At 42.1% G+C, this 23,016-nt stretch overlaps 1 protein-coding gene and 1 long non-coding RNA gene across 3 annotated transcripts in view; both read left to right on the top strand.

Moving 5' to 3' along the window:
* Positions 1-19,475, top strand: part of got1l1 (glutamic-oxaloacetic transaminase 1 like 1) — a 46,516-nt gene extending 27,041 nt beyond the window's left edge. The window contains exon 8 of the mRNA XM_063194838.1: positions 19,196-19,475. Coding sequence (XP_063050908.1) covers positions 19,196-19,332 — 137 coding nt within the window. The 3' untranslated portion in view covers positions 19,333-19,475. The remainder of the gene's footprint in view (positions 1-19,195) is intronic.
* LOC134445775 (uncharacterized) lies at positions 7,434-9,740 on the top strand. Of its 2 annotated transcripts, XR_010034355.1 has the most exons (3): positions 7,434-7,931; positions 9,198-9,284; positions 9,591-9,740. It is a non-coding gene; the product is annotated as an uncharacterized LOC134445775 (long non-coding RNA). The 2 variants fall into 2 exon arrangements; XR_010034354.1 differs by lacking the exon at positions 7,434-7,931 and having other exon boundaries at positions 8,952-9,284.
* Positions 19,476-23,016: the final 3,541 nt, after the last annotated feature.

The raw sequence follows: 23,016 nt of genomic DNA on the forward strand, positions 1-23,016 counted from the left end.
TGGCTGGATCTTTTAGAGGGAGAAAATTGCATCTTTACGAAGACAATGGTATTTATGCAGTAATCTGCTGGTATTTGAGTGGAACTCAGGAACTGATCATTTCTTGACCCAGTCAAGACATTTCTTGACCCAGTCTTGACTGAAGTTTCTTGTTGAGTGGTCTTCAGGTTTCAGCCTGTTTTACCTTGGCCATGTCTCTGAGTGCTGAATACAATGTTCTTGTGGACACTTGATGTAGGTTTCAGTTCTGGAATATAACAGCACTGCAGAGTAATAGTTTTGTGGTAGTTTCATCTTCAATTCTTCTCAATCTGGCAGTTACTTTGTGAGCACATGTCATGTGACACTGATGGCTTGTAACGGTGCATTAGATGGATGTGACCAATATTTCAAGACAGCCACACCCCTCAAGAAGACTTCAAAATTGTTTATAGTCTTTACAGAGTTTGTTAGATCTCTTTCGTGGCTCATTTTCCCAGAGGAAAACAAAGTTGCCTAATAATTATGCACACTGATTTTGCCGTGATATAGGGTATTGGGCTCCTTCGATCATGAATTGGCAAAGGACACGCTCAACTTCCTGGAAAAAACGAACGCGTTTGCCTTTTGGACATGGTGGTAATATAAATAAATAAGACGCAGTTTGTGAGAGTGGATTTTTCTTCCTTAAGAGAATCCATGAACTCTGTGGGCCTCCACACACCACCTCCGACAAAGTGCAGAGCGCTGCTCCGCTAAAGTTTGATTCCATTGTTTTCAATAGAACCTCACACACTAACCGCCCATTGACTATCCATGCTATGTTTGTGTGAAATTGGGTTTGGGTGTCGGAATTGTGTCGGAAGCGGAAGTGCTTCGCAGTGCTGACGTAACCGATGTGCAGAGGCCCTGTTTCATCATGTCAAAGGGCCTTGTCTGAAAGACAGAAAACAGCAGTGGCATGCTAAACTTGTATTAGTACACTGTGTGCAGAATTATTAGGCAAACATGTTTTTTGACCATATTGTCCATTTTATGCACATTTTCCGCCACCAACCTCTATGGACATGAACACTTATTGAATGTAAGCATTCCAGGTCATGCATATTTGTATATTAGGAGATGGCGTGATAGAAGGAGCCCATAACCCTATATCAGGTGTGCATAATTATTAGGCAACTTTGTTTTCCTCTGGGAAAATAGGCCACAAATGAGATCTAACAAACTCTGAAAAGTCTATAAACAATTTTGAAGTCTTCCAGAGGGATGTGGCTGTCTTGAAATTGCCCAGATATTGTTCATATCCATCTAATGCACTGTTACGAAGCCATCAGTGTCACATACATTGTGCTCACAAAGTAACTGCCAGATTGAGAAGAATTGAAGGTGAAACTACCACCAAATTGTTACCCTGCAGTGCTGTTATATTCCAGAACTGAAATCTACATTGAGTGTCCAGAAGAACATTGTATTCAGCACTCAGAGACATGGCCAAGTTAAAACAGGTTGAAACCTGAATACCACTCAACAAGAAAAGTAAGTCAAGACTGGGTCAAGAAAGGTCTTTAGACAATTTTTTCAATGGTTTTATGAACTTGTGAAAGTGACTGTTAATGGACCAGATCGATGAGCCCATAGCTAGATCGGTAATGTGCACACTCAGATGAGTTCCTGAGTTATACTCAAATGCCAGCAGAATACTGCATAAATACCATTGTCTTCTTGAAAGATGCAAACGTTTTCCTCACAGATCCAGCTATGGGCTCATCCACCCTGTCTGTCAATAGTCACTTTCACCAGTCCATAATACGTTTGAAAATTCTGTCCTAGGGTATTTATTGACCCAGTCTTCACTTAATTAAGTTGTTAAATGGTTGTCTGGTGTCATCCCTTCTTACCTTGGCTATGTCTCTGAGTGCTCAACAACCTGTTCTTCTGGACACATGATGTAAGTTTGCATTCAGGAATATGATAGCACTGCAGGGTAATAATTTTCTTGTAGTTTCACCTTAAATTCTTCTCAATTTTTGGCAGTGACATTTCATGTGAGACTGATGACTTTGTAACTGTGCATTTGATACTTCTGTGCTAACGTGACCAACGTCTTGCCAATTTCAAGACAGCCACATCCCTCTGGAAGACTTCAAAATTGTTTATAGACTTTTCAGAGTTTGTTAGATCTCTTTTATGGCCCATTTTCCCAGAAGAAAGCAAAGTTGCCTAATAATTATGCACACTGGATATTGGGTGTTGGGCTCCTTTGATCACACCCCATCTTAATATATAAATATGCATGATCTGGAATACTTAAATCCAATAGGTTTTCATGTTCATAAAGGTTGGTGGCGGAAAATACGCATAAAATGGACAATATAAAGACTTCCGGTATGAGCAGCGCCGAGTGAGGTTGTGGGTTTTTGGGCTCGTCGCCAGATTTGAATATTCGTATGTATTAGTTAGGTTTGCAGCGCATTTTTTTGTTTTGTTTGTACAGTCTGTCTAAATTATTCGACGTTTGTTTGTCATCAATTGTTTTTATATCTCCGTTATCGGTAAATACCTCAGTTTCTACGATGTCACCTAAGAACAAGCGCCCAGCTAGCACTAAATTAGGCGCCAATGACGTCAATGCTAACACCATGGACCATGGACCCTGCTGCAGTGAGCCCTCAAATGGCATTTTGATTGCGATTCAGAGTCTTCGTGAGGATCTGCTGAATAAGATAGATGAGAACGCCAAAACACAGTCATTGGAGCTGAAACAGCACATCTCGCAGCTAAGGGACGAGCTGAGGGGCAGCATTGACAAGGTTAGCAGCCGGACCAAGGCTCTGGAGGCTACGGTGGAGTATGGAAAGCCAAAACTGCCACTTTTCGGATCAAAGTAGCACGTTAAGATTGAAATTCGCCCGTTAAAAGCGCCCGTTTTCCCGGAATACGGGCGCTTTTTTCGCCGTCTTTCACCAACAACGGCCGCTCTGTACGCGCGCCATGATGCGTTGGAACGACACACGTCACCGACGCCCGTAATTTCATGTCAAAGCGCGCGTTCCTGACGCGCGTCGCTACCGAGACAACGGGCGTTGAAGACGTGCGTTTTCCTAATATGATAATAATGTCCATCCTTCTTTTCCGAGAGCCAATGCATTTGAAGTGGTTGCGGCCAATCGCTGATCAAGACAGCCAGACCAAGACAGTTCATCACAGATGAATAACAGGAAGCAGGAAACTTTCTGATTAAAATATTAGTGCAATCAATGACAAAACACTTGCTTAGGTCAGAGCAGTTTCGAACGCCATAGCTCATGTTCTTCTTTCTCTCCCTCTCTCTGCAAAGGTTTTGTAATGTTCACCATCTTGCTGTTTTGTGTAGGCCTACTTTTGTGGATTGCGAAATGACGTAATAGCGCCGAAAATGGCAGCTTTGTTTTTCGCTTCTCATCTTTCTGATATAGGCATATTTTTAATAATATTAGGCCTACTATGTATCAGAGGTGGAAACAGTAGGCCTACAGAAAATGTGTAACCACTGCAAAGGTTTGTTGGGTACATTTTGACCCAAGTAGCTAAACAGCATAAACGCCGTTGTGCTGAGGATTGCACATGCAGATAGGGTTACAAACTATCCATGACTTTTCACTGGATACCTAAAAAATAAAAGAAAGCTGAGGTGGATCCATCCGGAGAAAAACTTCCAACTACTCACTGAGTAGCTAGCACCTGGTAAGTGTCTTTCAACATTTGTTTTACACCAGTAACCTCTTAATACGTAAAATATAGGCAATTCAAGTGTAAGGTGTCATGTAGATGACTTGTCAACACAAGATGCTTTCCATAAGAAAGCATCAATGATGCAGAGCTATGTTCTACCTAGCTATGCCATAGCAGTAGGCTAACTGGCGCTATGCTAAGATATTGTTATGCTGAGATATTGAGAGGGCTGTGTAACGCGTGTATATAAACACGGCATTTTTTAGTGCTCTTAATAGAAAAGAAAGTTCAGTGTTATGGTTTAAATGTAAAGGTAAACCATGTGTACATCTCTAGCGCCGAATTTCCTATAGTAGGCTTACTCTTCATAGGATGCTGTCATGAAATGCACAGGCCTACCCAGCCTTCATGTTGTCCTTGTAATTAATGTTAAGTGTAACACTTAATGTTTTCACAAAATTGTCTGCCTTCCAAAATGAGACATCAGTGGCCTAATGGTTAGGGAGGTGGTCTTGATATTGGGGCAGGTGCGAAACCCATCCTTACCTCTCTCCTCATCTCCATCATGGCTGAAGGGCCCTTGAGCAAGGCACTTAGCCCCACAATGCTGCAGGGACAGTAACCAATTCACTGTGAAAAACTTGGTTGTTTGGGATAAAAATTGTCATTTAAGTATATCTTTCTATTTCTCCAGGTGAGAAGAGCAATGGTCTGATGGCTGAGATTGGATGTATGGAAGAGACCGAGGTCCAGCACACCAAGCCAAGTTTAACCAATTAACTTACCCATGTCAGCGTCTGCACCAGACCATTTCAATGTATTAATCAGATCATTCAGTTGTTCATAGACTTTATTTTTAGACACAAATTACACATGCATTTTAGGGTTACAATGGTGATACGAGGGGACGTCTATCCTGAGATGGACATACAACACGTGCATTTTATATTAATGAATGGTTCTCTGAACTACTGTGGTATCCTGACCCGAGTTCATATTATTACTTACATGCAGCATAATCCAGGCACCAAAATACCCATGTAACTGGATACGTACACATGCTGGAGAACATAGAACTAGAGTAATTAGTTTTAAACTACAGTAGACTCAATATACTGTAGACAGACAAAGAACATGTTCTAAGTTGTGTACAATAAAATACCAAAGGAAATGCCTGGACGGACATCATTTCAGTTATTTCATATACATATGTATGTTATTATCACAACTACTGTGTGTCATCACTGACTACTCCCACAACAGGTACAGGTCAGGAGATGAATGCATCAAGGGAGGAATGTGGGGGTAGGCACGGTGGATAAGGAGACAAGCATCACTGATAGTGAGGCCACAGTGGGTTTACATACAGTGTTCAATCTCGCCCTCCAACCCGTGCCTGCAGTTCACCTAGGGAGCGCTGTCGAGACAGCAGAGCTCATAAGGCTAGACTAATAACTGACAATTGTGCTCGCTGTCGGCTGAAACTTGGCAATATTACTGTAAGTTCTGAGAAACCAATGTGGATTTAAATGAAATGTACAATAACCTGGGAGTCATGCCCTTCTGATTTCTTACAGCTTTGGCATTTATGAGTCAGGCTCCGCTAGCATCTTGCTAACAAAATTGCTTTACGGCCGTCGTGATCACAGCAATGCAGCCGGGCGACCAATCCAAACGCAGTGTGTGAAGCCACTCGTGACGTCATATTGACAATAAATACGTATTTTACAAAGATCCACCGAGTTTAAACATTCAAACTAAGTGCTGTTTGAAAGGGTAATTTATCCTGCCTTTTAGAAAAATAAAATGAAACGATGATACCAATTCTTTCCCAAAGCAATGGCAGCATCTGTGGTTGAGCTCCATGGGACCCTATTCATTCTAACAGCCTCTGCGCTCCTTGGCCCTCCTCTGCGCTGTCTGGATGGCGCCACTTAGTGGACAGTACCACCCGGAAAAAGTGGCGAGACTCTGGTGAGGCGCTGGCAAAGCCTAAGCGAAGCCTCTCAGGCAACTTCTTCATGATGGCTTCCTGTGCTGATAAAAAAGGAAAACATGTTATTTAAATTAATATGGTAATGCATTGTAATATACATGTGTTAGACAATGAAAACATCTGACATTTTGGTGTGGGAAGTTTCATGGATAAATTGGACCACCTTGGTGGCCAGTGTACATTAATTGCACATTGCACTAAAGAGCAGTGTGTGAAGGCTCAATTAACGGGGAAAGAGCAAAGCACATAACAGCATGGGTGACATACAAACATTAAAAAAAATCTGGTGCATATTTGACCAAGATAACAAGTCTTTATGATGTATTAATAGCCACGGTATCCAAGGTAATATCTGCATACCAACAAGAAGGATGATCAAACATGCGTCCACAGTTAATCCTGTTGGATGTGGTTCATCTTGGTGGTATGCAGACATTACCTTGTATAGCCCACCAAGAATTTCAATTTTTTTAACCCATTATGTTGTGTGCATTGCAATATTTTGAAGAGAACTGTGAGAACTCTTATTACCCTGCTAATTGAACCTTCACACTCTGCGTCAGCTTCCGACACCAAGATTGTCATTGTCTAACTCCTGTACTGTTACAGTACTGATTGAATTAATTACCGGATGTAGCACTATGTTGTCTGAATTTAAAAATGTGATGCCAGCCAGTAGGCTAAATAATATTTATCACAACTCACTATTCATTTATTTACCTGTGCTGCTAGGATGCAATTCTACACCATCCTGACGAACCCTGGGCACATAGAACAGTCTCTCATCCTTCTTCACCATGACTCATGGTTTTAGTTTGGGTGCTGACCACCTGACTCTGATGAACCTGCAATGACAAAATGATATACATCTATGTATAAATATATACATCCTATTACATTATAGGCCTACACTGGAGGTATAGCATAAATGGAAAGAGAAAAAAAATGCATGTACCCCTAGATATGCATAAAGTGTAAATGTGTGCAGTTCAGTAATAGATGCTTCAGAAATGAGGATACAGCATAATGATGAGATACACTGATAACAGGTATGCTGTGCTCAAGATTTCAAATGAACCTTTTTCATCACCAGCCAAAATGGCTAATAGATGTTTAATCTCACCAATGGGTCAAAGTGGCCACTAAGTTTTATTTTGTACCAGCCAACCTGAGTTTTCACCAGCATTTGGCTGATTGCAATGTTAATTAAGAGCTCTGGCTGTGCTTTTCTTTCTATTGAGGGGAACATATCTGAGTCCCCCGTATCAACTGGCGACTACATGTAAACGCAATGATTGGTCAAAACGAAAGTCTCAATCCTGGTCTACACCCCAGATTAAGAGTGACACTTAAATTTACGTCCAATCTCCACTGCTTCTAGCATCTGCAGTCGCCAGTTGTTACGGCCAAAGATACTTTTTCACACCGGTAGTCTGTCCTAAATGTGTTTCTACATGTCTAACAATTCAACACCTTTTGAACACAATACAACAACATTGAAATAAGCTTAGGCCTACTTCTTGTTGCATTGTGCAAACGTTGTGTCTGAAACAACAATGAAATCCAGTTGGATCAAACGTAACGAGTGAAACCAAGTTAACCTTCACAATACGTCCGAGAAGAAAAATAAAAATATGAAGACCTGTCTGAAGCAAAAAAAAAAATACAGCATTGAGTGGTGTTGTATGTTAGCATCTTACCTGTGCCATGAGGAGGATGCCGCCGCGTTGATGAGCCATCGGTGACGAACTGGTGCATAAAGTTGCTTTGTAGTAGGCAATGAAGAGGCTCGGTGTAAAGGTAATACATTTAGTGAAGTAGTTTTAAATTGACACGGAATAAAACAATCCACTGCAGGCAGAGTGAGTACGTGCTAGCAGCAACAACATACACTTCTTCTTCTCCTCCCAGGAACCGTATGCCCCAAATATGCCATCTAGTGGCGCAGAATACAATAAGGTTTTGTACATAATTAAATCTGCGCCAGTGTAGAGTATCCAGCACAATAATTTTAACATTAGGTAATTTTGGCATATTCGGCAACGCTTATTTTTCTTTTCTTTTATCTCAAAGGCGAGAGAGCAGCCTGCGAGTCCTCAGTAGAACATGTTCTCTACGCAGGATCTGATATCACCAAGGATGAACGTTTTAGCCGGCCAATCAGAAGTCAGCAGCAAGAGAAGAGCCCGCCTACTCATGAAGTCGTACACCTGAAGGTCCAGCGAGTGGGGTTGGTATCAGTGTGGTAAGTTTATTCTCAAGTTTGGGCTTTATATGACAGTAGGCGTTTCATTTCAAACCATCTACGAGTGCAGATATGTCTTATGAGCAGAAAAGACTCGTGTTATTACGGTGCCAATGTATTTTCTTTCGTAAAAACAATACGCTAGTTAATAGTTAGCTACCATAACAGCTTATCTAGTTAGCATAACTACCCAGTACAATGAACAGCTAATAATGATGTGACCTGTACGTGTGCATTCATTGTTTTGGCAAATATTGTTAATCACCGTCGTCACATTTCGTCTTGACATCTGGTGAAGAGGGCAAAAAAGTATTGGGCTGAGTGCAAGCAGCTACATTTAGAACAAGACGAGGGAAACGCACTGTAACACTATGCTAGGTCCGACAAGGTTTTCATATCGAGTAGACATCTGTAAATAAGGCGTGTGTTGGTTTAATGTAGCGATTGTTTTAGGATGGGGCTCCGTTTAAGTCATTAAATCTGCACGCACATAACCGTGTTGCCCTGGCTGGTCATAATGGTTCAAAGCGCCTACGTGCAACTTTGAAGTTGCAATTCATCCTCCTGTCACTTTTGAGCAGCTACCGGTAAAATTTGCTGAACCCTCGCTCTCGTACCCGAAACAGCATCATCACCAGTGTTGGGCAGTAATGCATTATAAAAGTAATTAATTGCCTCTACTGTAATGCATTACAGGGCAAAAATATGTAATATTAACTTAGTTACAATGCTTACAAGTTACATTTCAGTGTGGTGGGTCAGAAATAAACTACTGTATTCCTGAACCTGGTAGTTTTAGTTTGCATGCTGCCAAAACACCTCTTAGGTGGGAGGTAAAAGTCATGACTCATGCAAAAGTAGTGTAATGCCTTATATTTTAAATATAGTAATGATTTAGTGTAAGGGATTATTTTGAAAAGACAGTAACATAACATGTAAGCTTAATCAGTAGTAACTTGCCCAACACTGATCATCACCCATACGACATGCATTTCATTTAATTATAACCAGGGTGCGATTTGTAGTCAGGGATTGTCCCCCCTTGTGGTCTTGATATCGCCACTTTTTCTGCATGATTTTATCACAGTTCAATGTAATTCCATTGATATCGCTTACAATCTGAAACATATTCCCCCTTCTGGTTTTCCAGATCACAAATCGCACCCTGATTATAACCATTGCATTACTCTGGTTATACAGTAGCCCACTACTTTTCATTACATGTAATGATGTAGAGATCTAGAGCTAATATAATGCTTCTCCCAGTAGGCCTAGTGGATCCACACCGTGACCTAAGTGCACTGGACCCTGTTGATATGCAGCCACCTCAGCTTCATGAAGAAACGGCAAGATGTGAGTTAACAGAGCATATGCTATACCTTCTAAGTGTGAGATTACACTAGTAATGCTCTTGTAGCCTATGTGCCTACCCATGTTTCATGTTCAAGCCATATGTGGACCAATTGTTAGATATTTAAAATGATCATTGTGGACTAAATAAATTATACAAATGGCCAAGGTTTGACATCCCCGCTCCATGAGAAAGGCCTATACTTTGCACAACCTGGAGTGAATGCCTACTGTGTCTTTTGTTTCCTGCTAATACTGTATCATTGTAATAAACACAACATTCTTTTGCTACTTTACCTGTCATTTCAGTCAGATGACTACACCGTTTCAGATCTACTCATCTCGCTCACCTGTCCACCTGGATGAAGGATCACACTCTGCAGCTGAACATGTCCAAAACCAAGCTCCCAATCAAATTGTTCTAGGTTAATCTCTAACAACAACCTTTTTCTTCCTGCATTGTGCCTTGCTGATTTTGTTTGTTTGCATATGTAACTGAGGTAGCCTGGTTTTACCAGACCACATTAATTGCTTCGTAAGTAATTTTAGGTCTGGATCCTTCGTGTCCTTGAGCACCAGGGCGGGAGAAGTGAGCTCAGCTCTGATTTGAAATGAGCTCTGTCCAATCGCTGACAATTGACGTATGTTATTCTGCCAAGTGCATTCACGCCGGTTGTCAGTGTTACCAGATGTACGATAATTTATACCATAATTTTGTTCTTCCGCCGGTCAGGTAGCGTATGTCACACTTAGTATACAAAGCTTGACATGGTACCATTATAGTCCCAAGATGGAGCAAACAACACAGGTGTTGACATTATATAGCATGGGCAACTTATGATGAGGAGGGCCATGTTTTTTTCAGCACCAGCATCAGGGGTTCACATGACCACATATCTGACTCCAATTTACAGAGTTGGTTGTTCTCTAACTGTCCATATTGTTTGGAAGGAATATAATACTCTACCTGTATACTCAATACTCTAATGGGCAGTCATGGGTAAGCAGTTAGGGTGTCAGACTTGTAGCCCAAAAGTTGTCGGTTCAACTCCCGACCTGCTAGGTTGGTGGGGGGAGTAATAAACCAGTGCTCGCCCCCATCCTCCTCCATGACTGAGTTACCCTGAGCATGGTACCGTCCCGCCTTGCTTCTTTGGGGCACCATTGAGGGCTGCCCCCTTGCACGGATGAGACATGAATGCACTTTCGTAGTGTGCAGTGTTCACTTGCGTGCTGTGTCACAATGACAATGTGAGTTGGAGTTTCCCAATTGGGCTTTCACTTTCACGCTTTCACTCTATTGGCCCACAGTATAATTACAACATATTGATTCAGTAATCGTGTTTAAAAAATATGGTCATTATTTTCCTAATTAGGCCTACTGTTTTATCTATAGGGCGCATTGAGTGAGGAGGCGGGCTGCATGTGGCCCCCGGGCATCCATTTGCCCATCCCTGTTGTAGAGTGAACTACACAGTGATTGCTGTCTATAGCAGTGGTTCTTAACCTGGGGTTAGTGTTGAGGTTGTGGCCAAAATTCTGTTTGAGAACATTAAAATTAGGCCAAATCAGAACCAAATTAAAAAATGATGGTCCCCATTTAAAGCCATAAAGATTTTGATTGATGTCTCTTTGTAATTATAAAGGATGATATTAATTACCTGAATCATTTTTAGCCTATTGTTGGACATTGCAGCCGAAAGGTTGTCGGTTCGACTCCCGATCCACCAGGTTGGTGGGGGCAGTCATCAAGCAGTGTTCTCCTCCATGACTGAAGTATCCTCAGCATAGTACCGCCCCGCCGCACTCCTCCCTTTCCGGCGCCATTGTGATTTGCCCCCTGGCACGGATGGGGCATAAAATCGATTGCTTTGTGTGCCGTGGAATGCTGTGTCACAATGACACTGGAAGTTGAAGTTACTTTCACTGGGTTATTTAATGGAAGGTACCGTCATCTATTACCTAGGCCTATTAGAAGTAGAATTTTCCATAATTTGGTATGTTTTTTTTTTTTTTTTACTGATGGTCTTGGATAGTAATTAGAACTGTTTTTTGCAGCAACTGGATAGCTACAAATCCATCCAAGTTTTGAAATTGAAAGGGTGCCCTCCCCTTTCCACATTTTATTAAAACTGTTAACCTACTGTTAAAGGAGCAGTCCTGCCAATTTCAATATGCTGTTGTATTATTGCTCACACTACCCTTGACTTGTTAGTACATTGCATTTTTCGGCTCAGCCCTTTCCGAGATCTGGGCTATTCTAATGGGGGCAGATTTTGTTTACATTAAAAACTATCTACTCCAAATATTGATGCATAACCTTTTGGATGATTTTGGGGGGTAAAAATCTCAGGTACTGACAAGTCCAGGGTAGTGTGTGAGCATGACGACTGCATGTTGAAATTGGCTGAGCCTTTTAGGAAGCCGGTTGCATGTATGTTGGAAACAGTATTTGACAGCGTCTTAGGTTGGAAACAATATTTGACAGCGTCTTATACTGCAGCGTCTTATCTCTACTACAAATTATGATGTAAATGTGGATTTATTTTTTATGACATGAACACCAGGCTCTACTGTATTTGAAGAAACTGACAATAAAGCTGCCACTTGTTAACATGGTGTTGCATTTCTGTCTGTTGATCTACAATGACGTGGTTCTCTAGCAACAGCTGAGCCAATCAGTGCAAAGCTCATAAACATTATGGACAAACCGCTTAAGTTCTCCTGAGAGGTGTTTTTGGGCGCAATAAAATGCTTTGAAATACACCATCAAATAGCCTAACTTTCCATCTAAAATAATGTTGCATACCAGGTCAGAGAACACCAAGGATTATGAAAAAAGGTGGACATGGCAATGTAATTAGAGTGGCATGGCCTCTTTCACTTAAAATGTAATTTGAGTAGGCCTAAGTTACATAGTTACTTTATTAGCTTTCCTCTTTCCTCTTCCTCTTGTTTATTTTTCTTGAATATCGTCCTCCATAACCTCTATCTCTTGCTCGGCACCAGCCATCATCCAATACATTGATACAATATAGTAAAATAGTGGAAATGCTGTGTGCGATCCGGCACAATCTTTCATTTCCGGCGGATTGTGGCATTATTGTGCATGTCATTTAGTCTCTCAGTCATTTTTTTTACTCAGTCAGGCCAGGTTCCAGTGTAATTGAGTAAAGTAGGCTACTTGGGTCAAAATGTAGGCTACTCAACAAACCTTTGCAGAGAGAGAGAGAAAGAACATGAGCTATGGCGTTCGAAACTGCTCTGACCTAAGCAAGTTGATTGCACTAACATTTTAATCAGAAAGTTTCCTGTTTCCTGTTATTCATCTGTGATGAACTGTCTTGGTCTGGCTGTCTTGATCAGCGATTGGCCGCAACCACTTCAAATGCATTGGCTCTCGGAAAAGAAGGATGGACATTATTATCATATTAGGAAAACGCACGTCTTCAACGCCCGTTGTCTCGGTAGCGACGTGCGTCGGGAACGCGCGCTTTGACATGAAATTACGGGCGTCGGTGACGTGCGTCGTTCCAACGCATCATGGCGCGCGTACAGAGCGGCCGTTGTTGGTGAAAGACGGCGAAAAAAGCGCCCGTATTCCGGGAAAACGGGCGCTTTTAACGGGCGAATTTCAATCTTAACGTGCTACTTTGATCCGAAATGTGGCCGCTTTGGCTTTCCATAGTGGAGAGCCTTGAATCCGCCTGTAGCAGATACTCCGATGTCATCGCTAGACTGGAGCAGGATATCGAGAAGTTGTCAAAGGCATTGAAATTGGTAGCGGACAAGAATGAGGACCTCGAGGCCAGGTCAAGGAGATGTAATCTTCGCATCACTGGGATTACGGAGGGACGTGAGTCAGGGAAGGCGGCATTGCCGTTCATGGCAGGGCTGCTGAAGGAGACACTAGGGCTTGACAGCTCCCCGACCCTGGACCGATCACACCGGGCATTGCGTACCCGCCCCGACGACGATCAACCACCGCGCGCCTTCGTGATAAAGTGCCACTATTTCCAGGAAAAGGAGGCGATCCTGCGAGCAGCGTCTAAGAAGAAGGGCTTGGTAACATCAGCCGGGGATACGATCAGCATATTCCCCGACTACACGCAGGCGGTAGCGAAACAGCGGGCGGCTTTCCGAGATGCTAAGAAGATTCTGAGGAACTGTGCTGGAGTGGAATATAGACTGAACTACCCCGCGGTACTGCACGTCGTTACCAAGGTCGATGGTCTACAATACCGTTTTGATGATCCATCACAGGCGAAGGACTTTGCCCTGGGTCTCACGGGAGCTACACATCCTGTGTAATGGTCCAGGTATCATTTCGCGGTGGTCAGGCATCCTAGCCAACTAACTGTTATCATTGTTGGGGGCGGACAGGCTAACAATTGTTATGACAGGTCGTCATAACGTTATCCTCCGGGGCTATGCTTTTCCTTTACCTGCCGTCAGTCTACAACGTTGTTTTCATATGCACATAAGAGGTAGACCACTCGGTTATTTTGTTTATTGTGTATTTCTTGTAGCTGATAAACTTACCGGTACTACGATGTAGCCTCTTAAGCATTTAGCAGGTAATAACTACTCGTAGAGCGTAGCAAACTTGAGTCTGTGCGTCTCCGAGCGTGGTTCTAAGATTGACCCTATCAGTTCTACATTTCACGTTGGTATTTCAGTGTTTTTTTTCTCTCCGCATTTTGAATAATTGTTCGTTTCAATCTAACTAATATTGTGTATAATGATATTTCATGCAATGTTCTGGCGAGGCTCTCGCTAGGTATGCTGTTCATTCTGAGAACTCAGTGTTTTAGGAGGGTGGATGCGGTCTCTCTTCTGTTGTCGAGAGACCGGCATAGTAGTGTTATGGGTTGTGGACATACGGTCCAATGTGTCGCTTTGACACATATCAATCAGTTTAACGTTTTTACTCATTGTTTTGTTGGTAGTTTATGTTATGGTCTTGTGTTTCATTTCAGTTTCTTTTTTCCCTCTCACCCACCTCCCCCCCTGTCCCCCATCCTTGTCCCAGTCAGGCTTAATGTACTTCTTCATCCACCATGATGTCTCCTCGGATCGGCAGTGCTGCCACCTCTTTTGTAAGCTGGAATGTGAAGGGCCTTAACCACCCAGTGAAGCGTAGTAAAGTATTCTCCCATTTAAAAAAGCTTAAAGGTGATATTGTGTATTTACAAGAAACCCATCTATGCCCAAAAGACCACTCTAGACTTAACCGTGACGGGTTCTCTCAAATTTTCCATTCAACATTTCAAAGTAAGAGTAGAGGAGCTGCTATTCTGATTCGGAAAAATGTACAGTTTGTGCAAACTAATGTTATAACCGACAATAATGGGCGATTTGTCATTGTGCAGGGTCATCTGTATAATACACCTGTTATATTGGCCTGTGTATATGCCCCTAACTGGGATAATACCAACTTCTTTAAGAATTTTCTCTCTGTATTGCCAGACTTAAACTCTCATCAGCTAATATTATCTGGAGATTGGAACTGTGTCCTCCATAGCTCGCTTGACCGTTCAGCTGTTACCAGTAGGCCACTGACAAACTCGGCTAGAACCATTAATTCCTTTATTGAGGATTATGGGTTGGTGGATCCATGGCGGTTTAAGAATCCATTGACAAAGGCATTTTCGTTTTTCTCCCCTGCTCACCAGTCATACAGCAGAATAGATTACTTTCTCCTTGACAAGAAATTACTCAATATTCTCAACTCCATTGTATATGAAAGTATTGTCATCTCAGACCACAGCCCAGTAGTAATGAGTCTTTGTTTTCCTGATTGTGTACACACACATAGAACATGGAGACTCAATACAAGCCTTCTTTCTGATGAGGAGTTTATTAAATTTGTGTCCACGAATATTGATGTTTTTTTAAAGGTGAACATGGGCTCTGACACAAGCTTAGGAACGATATGGGAGGCATTGAAAGCATATCTTCGCGGCCAAATTATATCTTATGCTGCCAGTGTTAAGAGAGAAAGGACTAAGCGCGTGGAGGAAATTATTAAAACTATTGGGGATATTGATGAGAAGAATGCAGTGGCGCCATCTGCTGACCTCTATAAGGAGCGTATTGCACTGCAAACAGAGTTTGACTCCCTATCCTCTGCATACATTCAGAGCCTTTACCTGAAGTCCAGAATGACCCACTATGAGCATGGAGAAAGGGCAGGTAAACTACTATGTCACCAACTTAGGCAGTCTGCATCCAACAGTATCATAGCAGAAGTGCGCGATTCAACAGGTAACGCCACCTCAGATCAGATGGCCATCAACAATCAGTTTAAGTCTTTTTATGAGGAACTGTATTCTGCAACTGCAACTGACCACTCTAACTCTGTTGAATTCTTCCAGAGTATTCAACTCCCAAAATTAAGTGCTGAAGATACGTCATCCTTAGAAGGGGATATATCTGAGGCAGAAATCAACCAGGCAATCAAGTCTATGAAGGTTGGCAAAGCCCCTGGGCCTGATGGCTTCCCGATTGAATTTTACAAAGCATTTTATAAGCAACTATCACCCATGCTGCGTAAAGTCTATGCAGAGGCCTTGCAGTTAGGCTCACTTCCCCCCACTATGTCACAGGCAGTCATATCAGTCCTTTTGAAGGATGGGCGGGATCCTGCAATGTGTGACTCATATAGACCTATAAGCCTAGTGTGTTGCGACAATAAAATTCTAGCAAAAGTACTTGCACTGCGCCTGGAGAAGGTCTTGCCTAATATTATACATCCTGACCAGACAGGCTTTGTAAAGGGAAGGCAGTCTTTTGAAAATCTTCGCCGGCTATACAACATAATTTACTCTGACTCAGGGCCAGCTCCTGAAGCTGTTCTATCTCTCGATGCTTTTAAGGCGTTTGACTGCATCCTATTTAATTATCTATTCACTGCCCTTCAGGAATTTGGTTTCAATTCTAACTTTGTCTCCTGGATTAAAGTCCTGTACTCAGCACCACAGGCTGCAGTACGGACGAATTCTGTTATTTCAGAATACTTCCCCTTACAGAGAGGTACAAGACAGGGATGCCCTCTTTCCCCTCTTTTGTTTGACCTGGCAATTGAGCCATTAGCAGTTGCTCTCCGGCAGCGAGAGGACTTTAGGGGTATTGAACGTGGAGGCCTCACACATAAACTGTCCCTTTTTGCAGATGACCTGCTCCTGTATTGTTCTGATCCTCTTACGTCAGTCCCTGTTGCTCTGGATGTCATCCATTCATTTGGCAAGGTATCAGGCTATAAAATCAACTTAACTAAAAGCATACTTTTCCCCATCAATGCAGGCGCGTCCCTACTCCCTTTAAGACAAATACCGTTTCAAGTAGCAACTGATTCCTTTACCTATCTTGGTGTGCTTGTCACTAGAAAGTTTACAGACTTATACAAAAAGAATCTACAACCTGCCCTTGGCAAGGCAAAAGACGACATGAAGCGGTGGGAGGGCCTCCCTATATCACTGGCGGGTAGGATTAATTCTGTTAAGATGGTTATAATGCCAAGACTCTTATATTTTTTTAACACAGTCCCCACGTTCATTCCAAAATCTTTTTTCAAAGAGCTGAACAAGCATATTTCTTCATTTATATGGAACAAGAAAATCCCACGTATCCGCAGGTCACTCTTGGAAAAATCAAAATCGGAAGGTGGCCTTGCTTTACCAAATTTTATACATTACTACTGGGCTGCCAATATACAGAAAGTGGCTTTTTGGGCGTCTTCATTTCCAGATGGTGAAGGGCCAAACTGGTGCCTCATGGAACGCCGGGCATGTGGGTCGGCAGATGCTGTTTCACTGGTGTGTTCCCCATTGCCACTAAGTGTAAAACTCCATTCAAATAATCCTGTTGTAACCAGCACTCTCCGTATATGGAAACAGTTTCGAGTTCATTTTGGCTTTAAAAAAGCTATCTTGAACATGCCAATACTTCGCAACCCCTTCTTTAAACCAGCGCTTATGGACACAGCCTTCCACATTTGGTTCCAGAGAGGTCTCAAAAGTGTAGCTGATCTGTTCCATGATTCAGTATTTGTTTCATTTGATTTCCTGGTTCAAAAATATGGCATCCCAAGATCACACTTCTTTAGATACCTCCAAATCAGGGATTTCACTCATAAGCAGTTCCCATCCTTCCCTTCATCTCCACCTGACAGCCCTGTAAATGTCTGCATCTCTCTGGACCCGTCTCGGCCTGGGTGCGTCTCCAAACTGTATAACATCATACAAAGTATTTCCAGCCCCTCTCTCAGCCATGTCAGGGAGGCCTGGGAGAGTGAGTTACAAATAGATATCACAGACACTGAGTGGCAGGCAGCAGTAGACAGAGTGCATAAGTCCTCACTCTGTATAAGACATGGATTACTCCAGTTTAAAGTCCTCCATCGCCTTCATTTCTGTAGAAACAAACTTGCCAAAATATTTCCAGATACAGACCCTACTTGTCAACGGTGTCTCAGCGCCCCTGCTACTCTGACCCATATGTTTTTTACGTGCCCGTCTATTGCCCCCTTTTGGTCCTCAATATTTGACTCGATTTCCAGTATGTGTGGTCAAAAAATAACACTTAATCCACTGACTGCCATCTTTGGTGTGGTGCCAGAAGAATTCTCCATCTCTAACAGCCACTCACAGGCTATAGCTTTTGCACTCCTTCTAGCCCGTCGTCTCATTCTGCTTAAGTGGAAAGACAGGTCTCCACCTTCACATGGCCAGTGGGTCAAGGAAGTGATGAGGCATCTCAAACTAGAGGAACTTAGGTTCAGAATCAGAGGCTCCACCAAGAAGTATAAAAAGGTTTGGCAGCCATTTCTTAAGCACTTTAGCGCCATCCCCTCTGCAAATCTGATGGATTAAACTGAAGCCCGACTCAAGCCCCACCCCTACCCCTTACCTTTCTTTGTTTTTATTATTATTGTTGTTTTATTTTTATTATTATTTTTATTTTTTTATTTATTTTTTTCTCTTCTTTTTTGTGTTTTTTGCAAATATGTGTTTCTAGGAGTGTGTGTGTGTGTGTGTGTGTGTGTGTGTGTGTGTGTGTGTGTGTGTGTGTGTGTGTGTGTGTGTGTGTGTTTGTTTGTTTGCCTTTATGTGTGTGTGTGTGTGTGGGTTTGCCTGCGTGTGTGCGTGCGCGAGAGTGGTAGAGAGAGAGACAGTGTTTGTTTTTCAAAAGGATGACAGTTATCCCACATTTGTGGATCAGCTTGAATGGTTAATTGTTACTGGATGAACTCCATGTTACTGTGCTTTTGTGATCCTGCTGATGCATAATCATTTGTGTTTAAATGTCAATAAAAATAATTGAAATATAAAATGGACAATATGGTCAAAAAACATGTTTGCCTAATAATTCTGCACACAGTGTAATGTAGACACACTAGTGATGACTTTGAAGGGAAATTATTTTTTTAAATTTGAAAGCGTTTATGCTATGCACGCACGTCACACCACAGGTCCCTCTCCTTTAAATTGCATATGAAATTGGAAAGCTAGACTTCCAGTGACGCATAAAATGAGAACCGTAATTGCGAGATTCCCTTAGACCTCCGCAGAGTCTAGTCCTCCTCTCTTGACAGAAGGTCATCGGTTCTGTTCTACTCTACTGTGCCCTGTATTGCTGGACAGAAGATGTGAGTGAGTGGAGCTAATTTGGGTTACAAGTCTATCTTTGTCCTCCCGCCCTCTCCTGTGGCCTCATGCTTTGGTTTGTAGGGCAGCGATTCATGGGTAAGTGGTTAGGGGGTCAGTAACTTGTAGCCCAAAGGTTGCCGGTTCGACTCCCGACCTGCATGTGTATCGGGATGCGCACTGAATCATGAATCAACGCTTTACCAAATATTCATCTCTAAATGATACTACACTGTGTACGTATGTGTACTTTGTTCTCTGTTTCAGGCCGCCAGGTGGAGTTTCTGAGCAGGAGGAGGCACGTGTACATCATGCCCGATGGCTGCCTGAACATCAGTGCAATCAACAGCCGCAACATAGACTATGTGGCAGAATCCATTCATTTAGCTCTGACCGCCCTTTGATTAGTGGAGACAGGACATGCTTTAATTTATATATATACGGTATATAATATTTAGACGGAAAGACTTTATTGGAGATTATTGAAGAATACATTGAGTCTGTTCATTGTTTTATCCCATGAAACACCTTTGAGTTTCACTTTTCACCGTGTGTCAGTATGTCCATTATGTTCCATATGTAAGAAAATCACACAGAGAATACTTTAGTGTGATTTAGAGACTGGTAGCATTTCAGACAGAGATAAGATACATGTATACACACATACAGTGCCCTCCACAATTATTGGCACCCCTGGTTGAGATGTGTTAAAAGCCTTAAAATAAATTCAGTGTTTATTGCAGAAGAATACTGTCACACTGAAAATTGTAGGAAAATGTAGCCTTCAACTCAAATGAATTGTAAGAAAATAAAAAAATCCCTGACTAAAAAATAATTATTTTTCATTAAATCACCTGTTCCACAATTATTGGCACCCTTAACAATTCCCAGGAAATAAATATAATTGAAGCATTTCTGTCATTTCTACAGTAGTTTACAAAGTTTACCAGAGTATGTAGGAACATTTAATTAGTAATTCATCACTTCCTGCTTCCCTGGGGTATAAATATGACGTGACACGAGGCCATTTCTCTTATCCACTCTTAAACATGGGAAAGACAAAGGAACACAGCATACAAGTGAGGCAGATGTGCGTCGACCTTCACAGGTCAGGCAGAGGCTACAAGAAGATTGCCACTCAACTGCAGCTGCCCATATCCACTGTGAGAGGAATAATTAAGAAGTTCAAAACAACTGGAACAGTGGTAAACAAGCCTGGACGAGGACCCAAATTTATTTTGCCACCACGCACAGTGAGGAGGATGGTAAGAGAAATCAAAAGATCTCCAAAGCTTACTGTTACAGAATTACAACAAATGGTAGCATCCTGGGGTCACAAAGTCTCCAAATCAACCATCAGGCGCTGTCTACACGCCAACAAGCTGTTTGGGAGGCATGCACGGAGAAAACCTTTCCTCACTCACAATCATAAACGCAAACGTCTGGAGTTCGCCGAGCGGTATTGGGGCTTCAACTGGGACCGTGTGCTTTGGTCAGATGAGACCAAGATTGAGCTTTTTGGCAACAACCACTCTAAGTGGGTCTGGCGTGCCACGAAAGATGCGCATGCTGAAAAGCACCTCATACCCACTGTGAAGTATGGGGGTGGGTCAGTGATGCTGTGGGGCTGTTTCGCTTCCAAAGGCTCTGAGAACCTTGTTAGGGTGCATGGCATCATGAATGCTTTGAAATACCAGGACATTTTAAATCAAAATCTGTTGCCCTCTGCCCGAAAGCTGAAGATGGGTCGTCACTGGGTCTTTCAGCAAGACAATTACCCTAAACATATGGCCAAATCTACACAGAAATGGTTCACCAGACACAAAATCAAGCTCCTCCCATGGCCATCTCAGTCCCCAGACCTCAACCCCATTGAGAACCTGTGGGGTGAGCTGAAGAGGAGAGTACAGAGTAGAGGACCCAGGTCTCTGGATGATTTAGAGAGATTCTGCAAAGAGGAATGGCTGAAGATCCCTCTTTCTGTCTTTTCCCATCTTGTGAAACATTATAGGAGAAGATTAGGTGCTGTTTTGTTGGCAAAAGGGGGTTGTACAAAATATTAACACCAGGGGTGCTAATAATTGTGACACACATTATTTGATGTCAAATAATTATTTCTTTATGTGGGATTTTTTCCCCACTGAATAAATGCACTTGTATTGAAGGTTGGATTTTTCTCTTTTTTTCCATTAAAGTCCCATATTGTTTAGAAAAAAATAAAATAATTGGAAGCTAAAAAACACATCCCAACCAGGGGTGCCAATAATTATGGAGGGCACTGTACATGATTAGTTTATATTGTGGTACGTACACACTTCTGTTAATTTAAATTTGAATGGAAATTAATACTGTGGACTCTGCTGTATAAGATTAGCCTCGCGAGCCATCCTACGTACTTCCGCCAAAGGATTGGCTCCACTATGATAGCCTGGCCTTGCTCTTCTGTGGAGTGTCCAGATCGGTGGGATTTTGATCGCAACGCCCCCCATCTAATCTAATCAGAAAACATCCAATAAGGGAATAAGCGCCCCACGTGGGGGAGAAAGGGGGAGGACGCTCGTGACAATGACGAAAACGTCTGCGCCAATGGCTCTGGCCTGCGCTATGTTGTTGTTGAGTAACTGTCGGCGATTGGGTGAAAGCTGTCCAATCATTTCAAGCCATAACTGAGTGCAAACTTCCCGCTTCCTGCAATCGCGTCAGATCACACAACTTCCAGACCATAAATACGAAATAAAATGGTAGTATTATGGGATGGTCAGGACCAGGGCTGCGTTTCCCAAAAAAGTAGTACTTAAGCCAAAGTTGTACTTAAGTATGAGGGGCCATCTAGGCAATTTAACAGAATAGGTCTCACATCATTATTAATGTTTATACATACACTATTTTACCTAGCACATGCACTTTACACAACCATTTTAACTGCATGTGCTAGAAAAAAATATTGTATGTGGGCCTATAAAATTAGTGTATGCATAAACTTTCAGTGATGTGATGTATTGCCTCATACTTAAGTACTACTTCATTTTAAGCAGTACTTAAGAGTTTTTTGGAAACGCAGCCCAGGCTAGTATAAGATATGGGGATGAAACATTTCAGTCTGTAAGAAGTACACAGTTAAAAACTTGGTAATCTACATCATGTCTATACCCAAACCAAATAAACCCAATAAACAACACGCAAATAAAAAACAACGCAGTGTTTGACTGAGCACATTGTGCTTATTACTGCAATTAAATTTGCACACAGTAGTTGAAACATGAACACATCTTTTCACGTGCACAGAATAACAATTAAAAGTAAAATGTGCAGTGAAATCCTCAAGGTTAACCTAACCTGGTTTACTACAAATACCCCCCCCCCCCCAAAAAAAAAGAAATGTGTGTATGAATACAAGGCCATGCAGCCTATGATGTGATTGTTGCGCTATTCCCCACACATTTCAGCTGTCTTCAGTGGGGGCAAAAGAACGTGACTTGTGTTGGCCTCAGTGTGGCCCTCTGTCTGATCTAAAGCACCATGAGGAATATCGCTCCTACGGTAGTCGAGTCACGTAGATTACCCCTTGTCCCAGCCCTCTGTCACCCTGAATACTTTATACTCACCTGAATACATATGACGGGAAGAAACTAAGCCAAAAGTCAAAAAATAAAATTCTCCTTACGATTTTTGGAGCTGTCTGTGTGGGCATGATGAAACGGGCCTTGTCTTGTGTCACTCAAAGTGAAGTTCACATAGAAATGAAGGTGAATCTACCAATTAGTTTAGTTTATTTAAACTTTATTTTACCAGGAAAATAAACCCGTTGAAATGAAAAAATGTCTTTTTCAAGGGCATCCTGACCAAGTGGCGGAACATTAAAATTTCAGTTGCATTACAATAACAAATTAAGTATAAAACAATGGGAAATCAATTCAAACAAATGAGGGAGTCCGTCTCAAGTGTTCTCATCCTGAAATTAAAGTCGCTCAATGGAATCCGTTCCATTAATTTCAAGCCCTATTGTAATTTATTCCATGAGGTACAAAGGCCCTTTTCCCGTTCTGTGCAAAAACAGATAAACAAGTCTCATAGTTTGTTAGCTAATG

Source organism: Engraulis encrasicolus, chromosome 3, assembly GCF_034702125.1.
Source record: "Engraulis encrasicolus isolate BLACKSEA-1 chromosome 3, IST_EnEncr_1.0, whole genome shotgun sequence".
In the NCBI taxonomy this organism is placed as follows: Eukaryota; Metazoa; Chordata; class Actinopteri; order Clupeiformes; family Engraulidae; genus Engraulis; species Engraulis encrasicolus.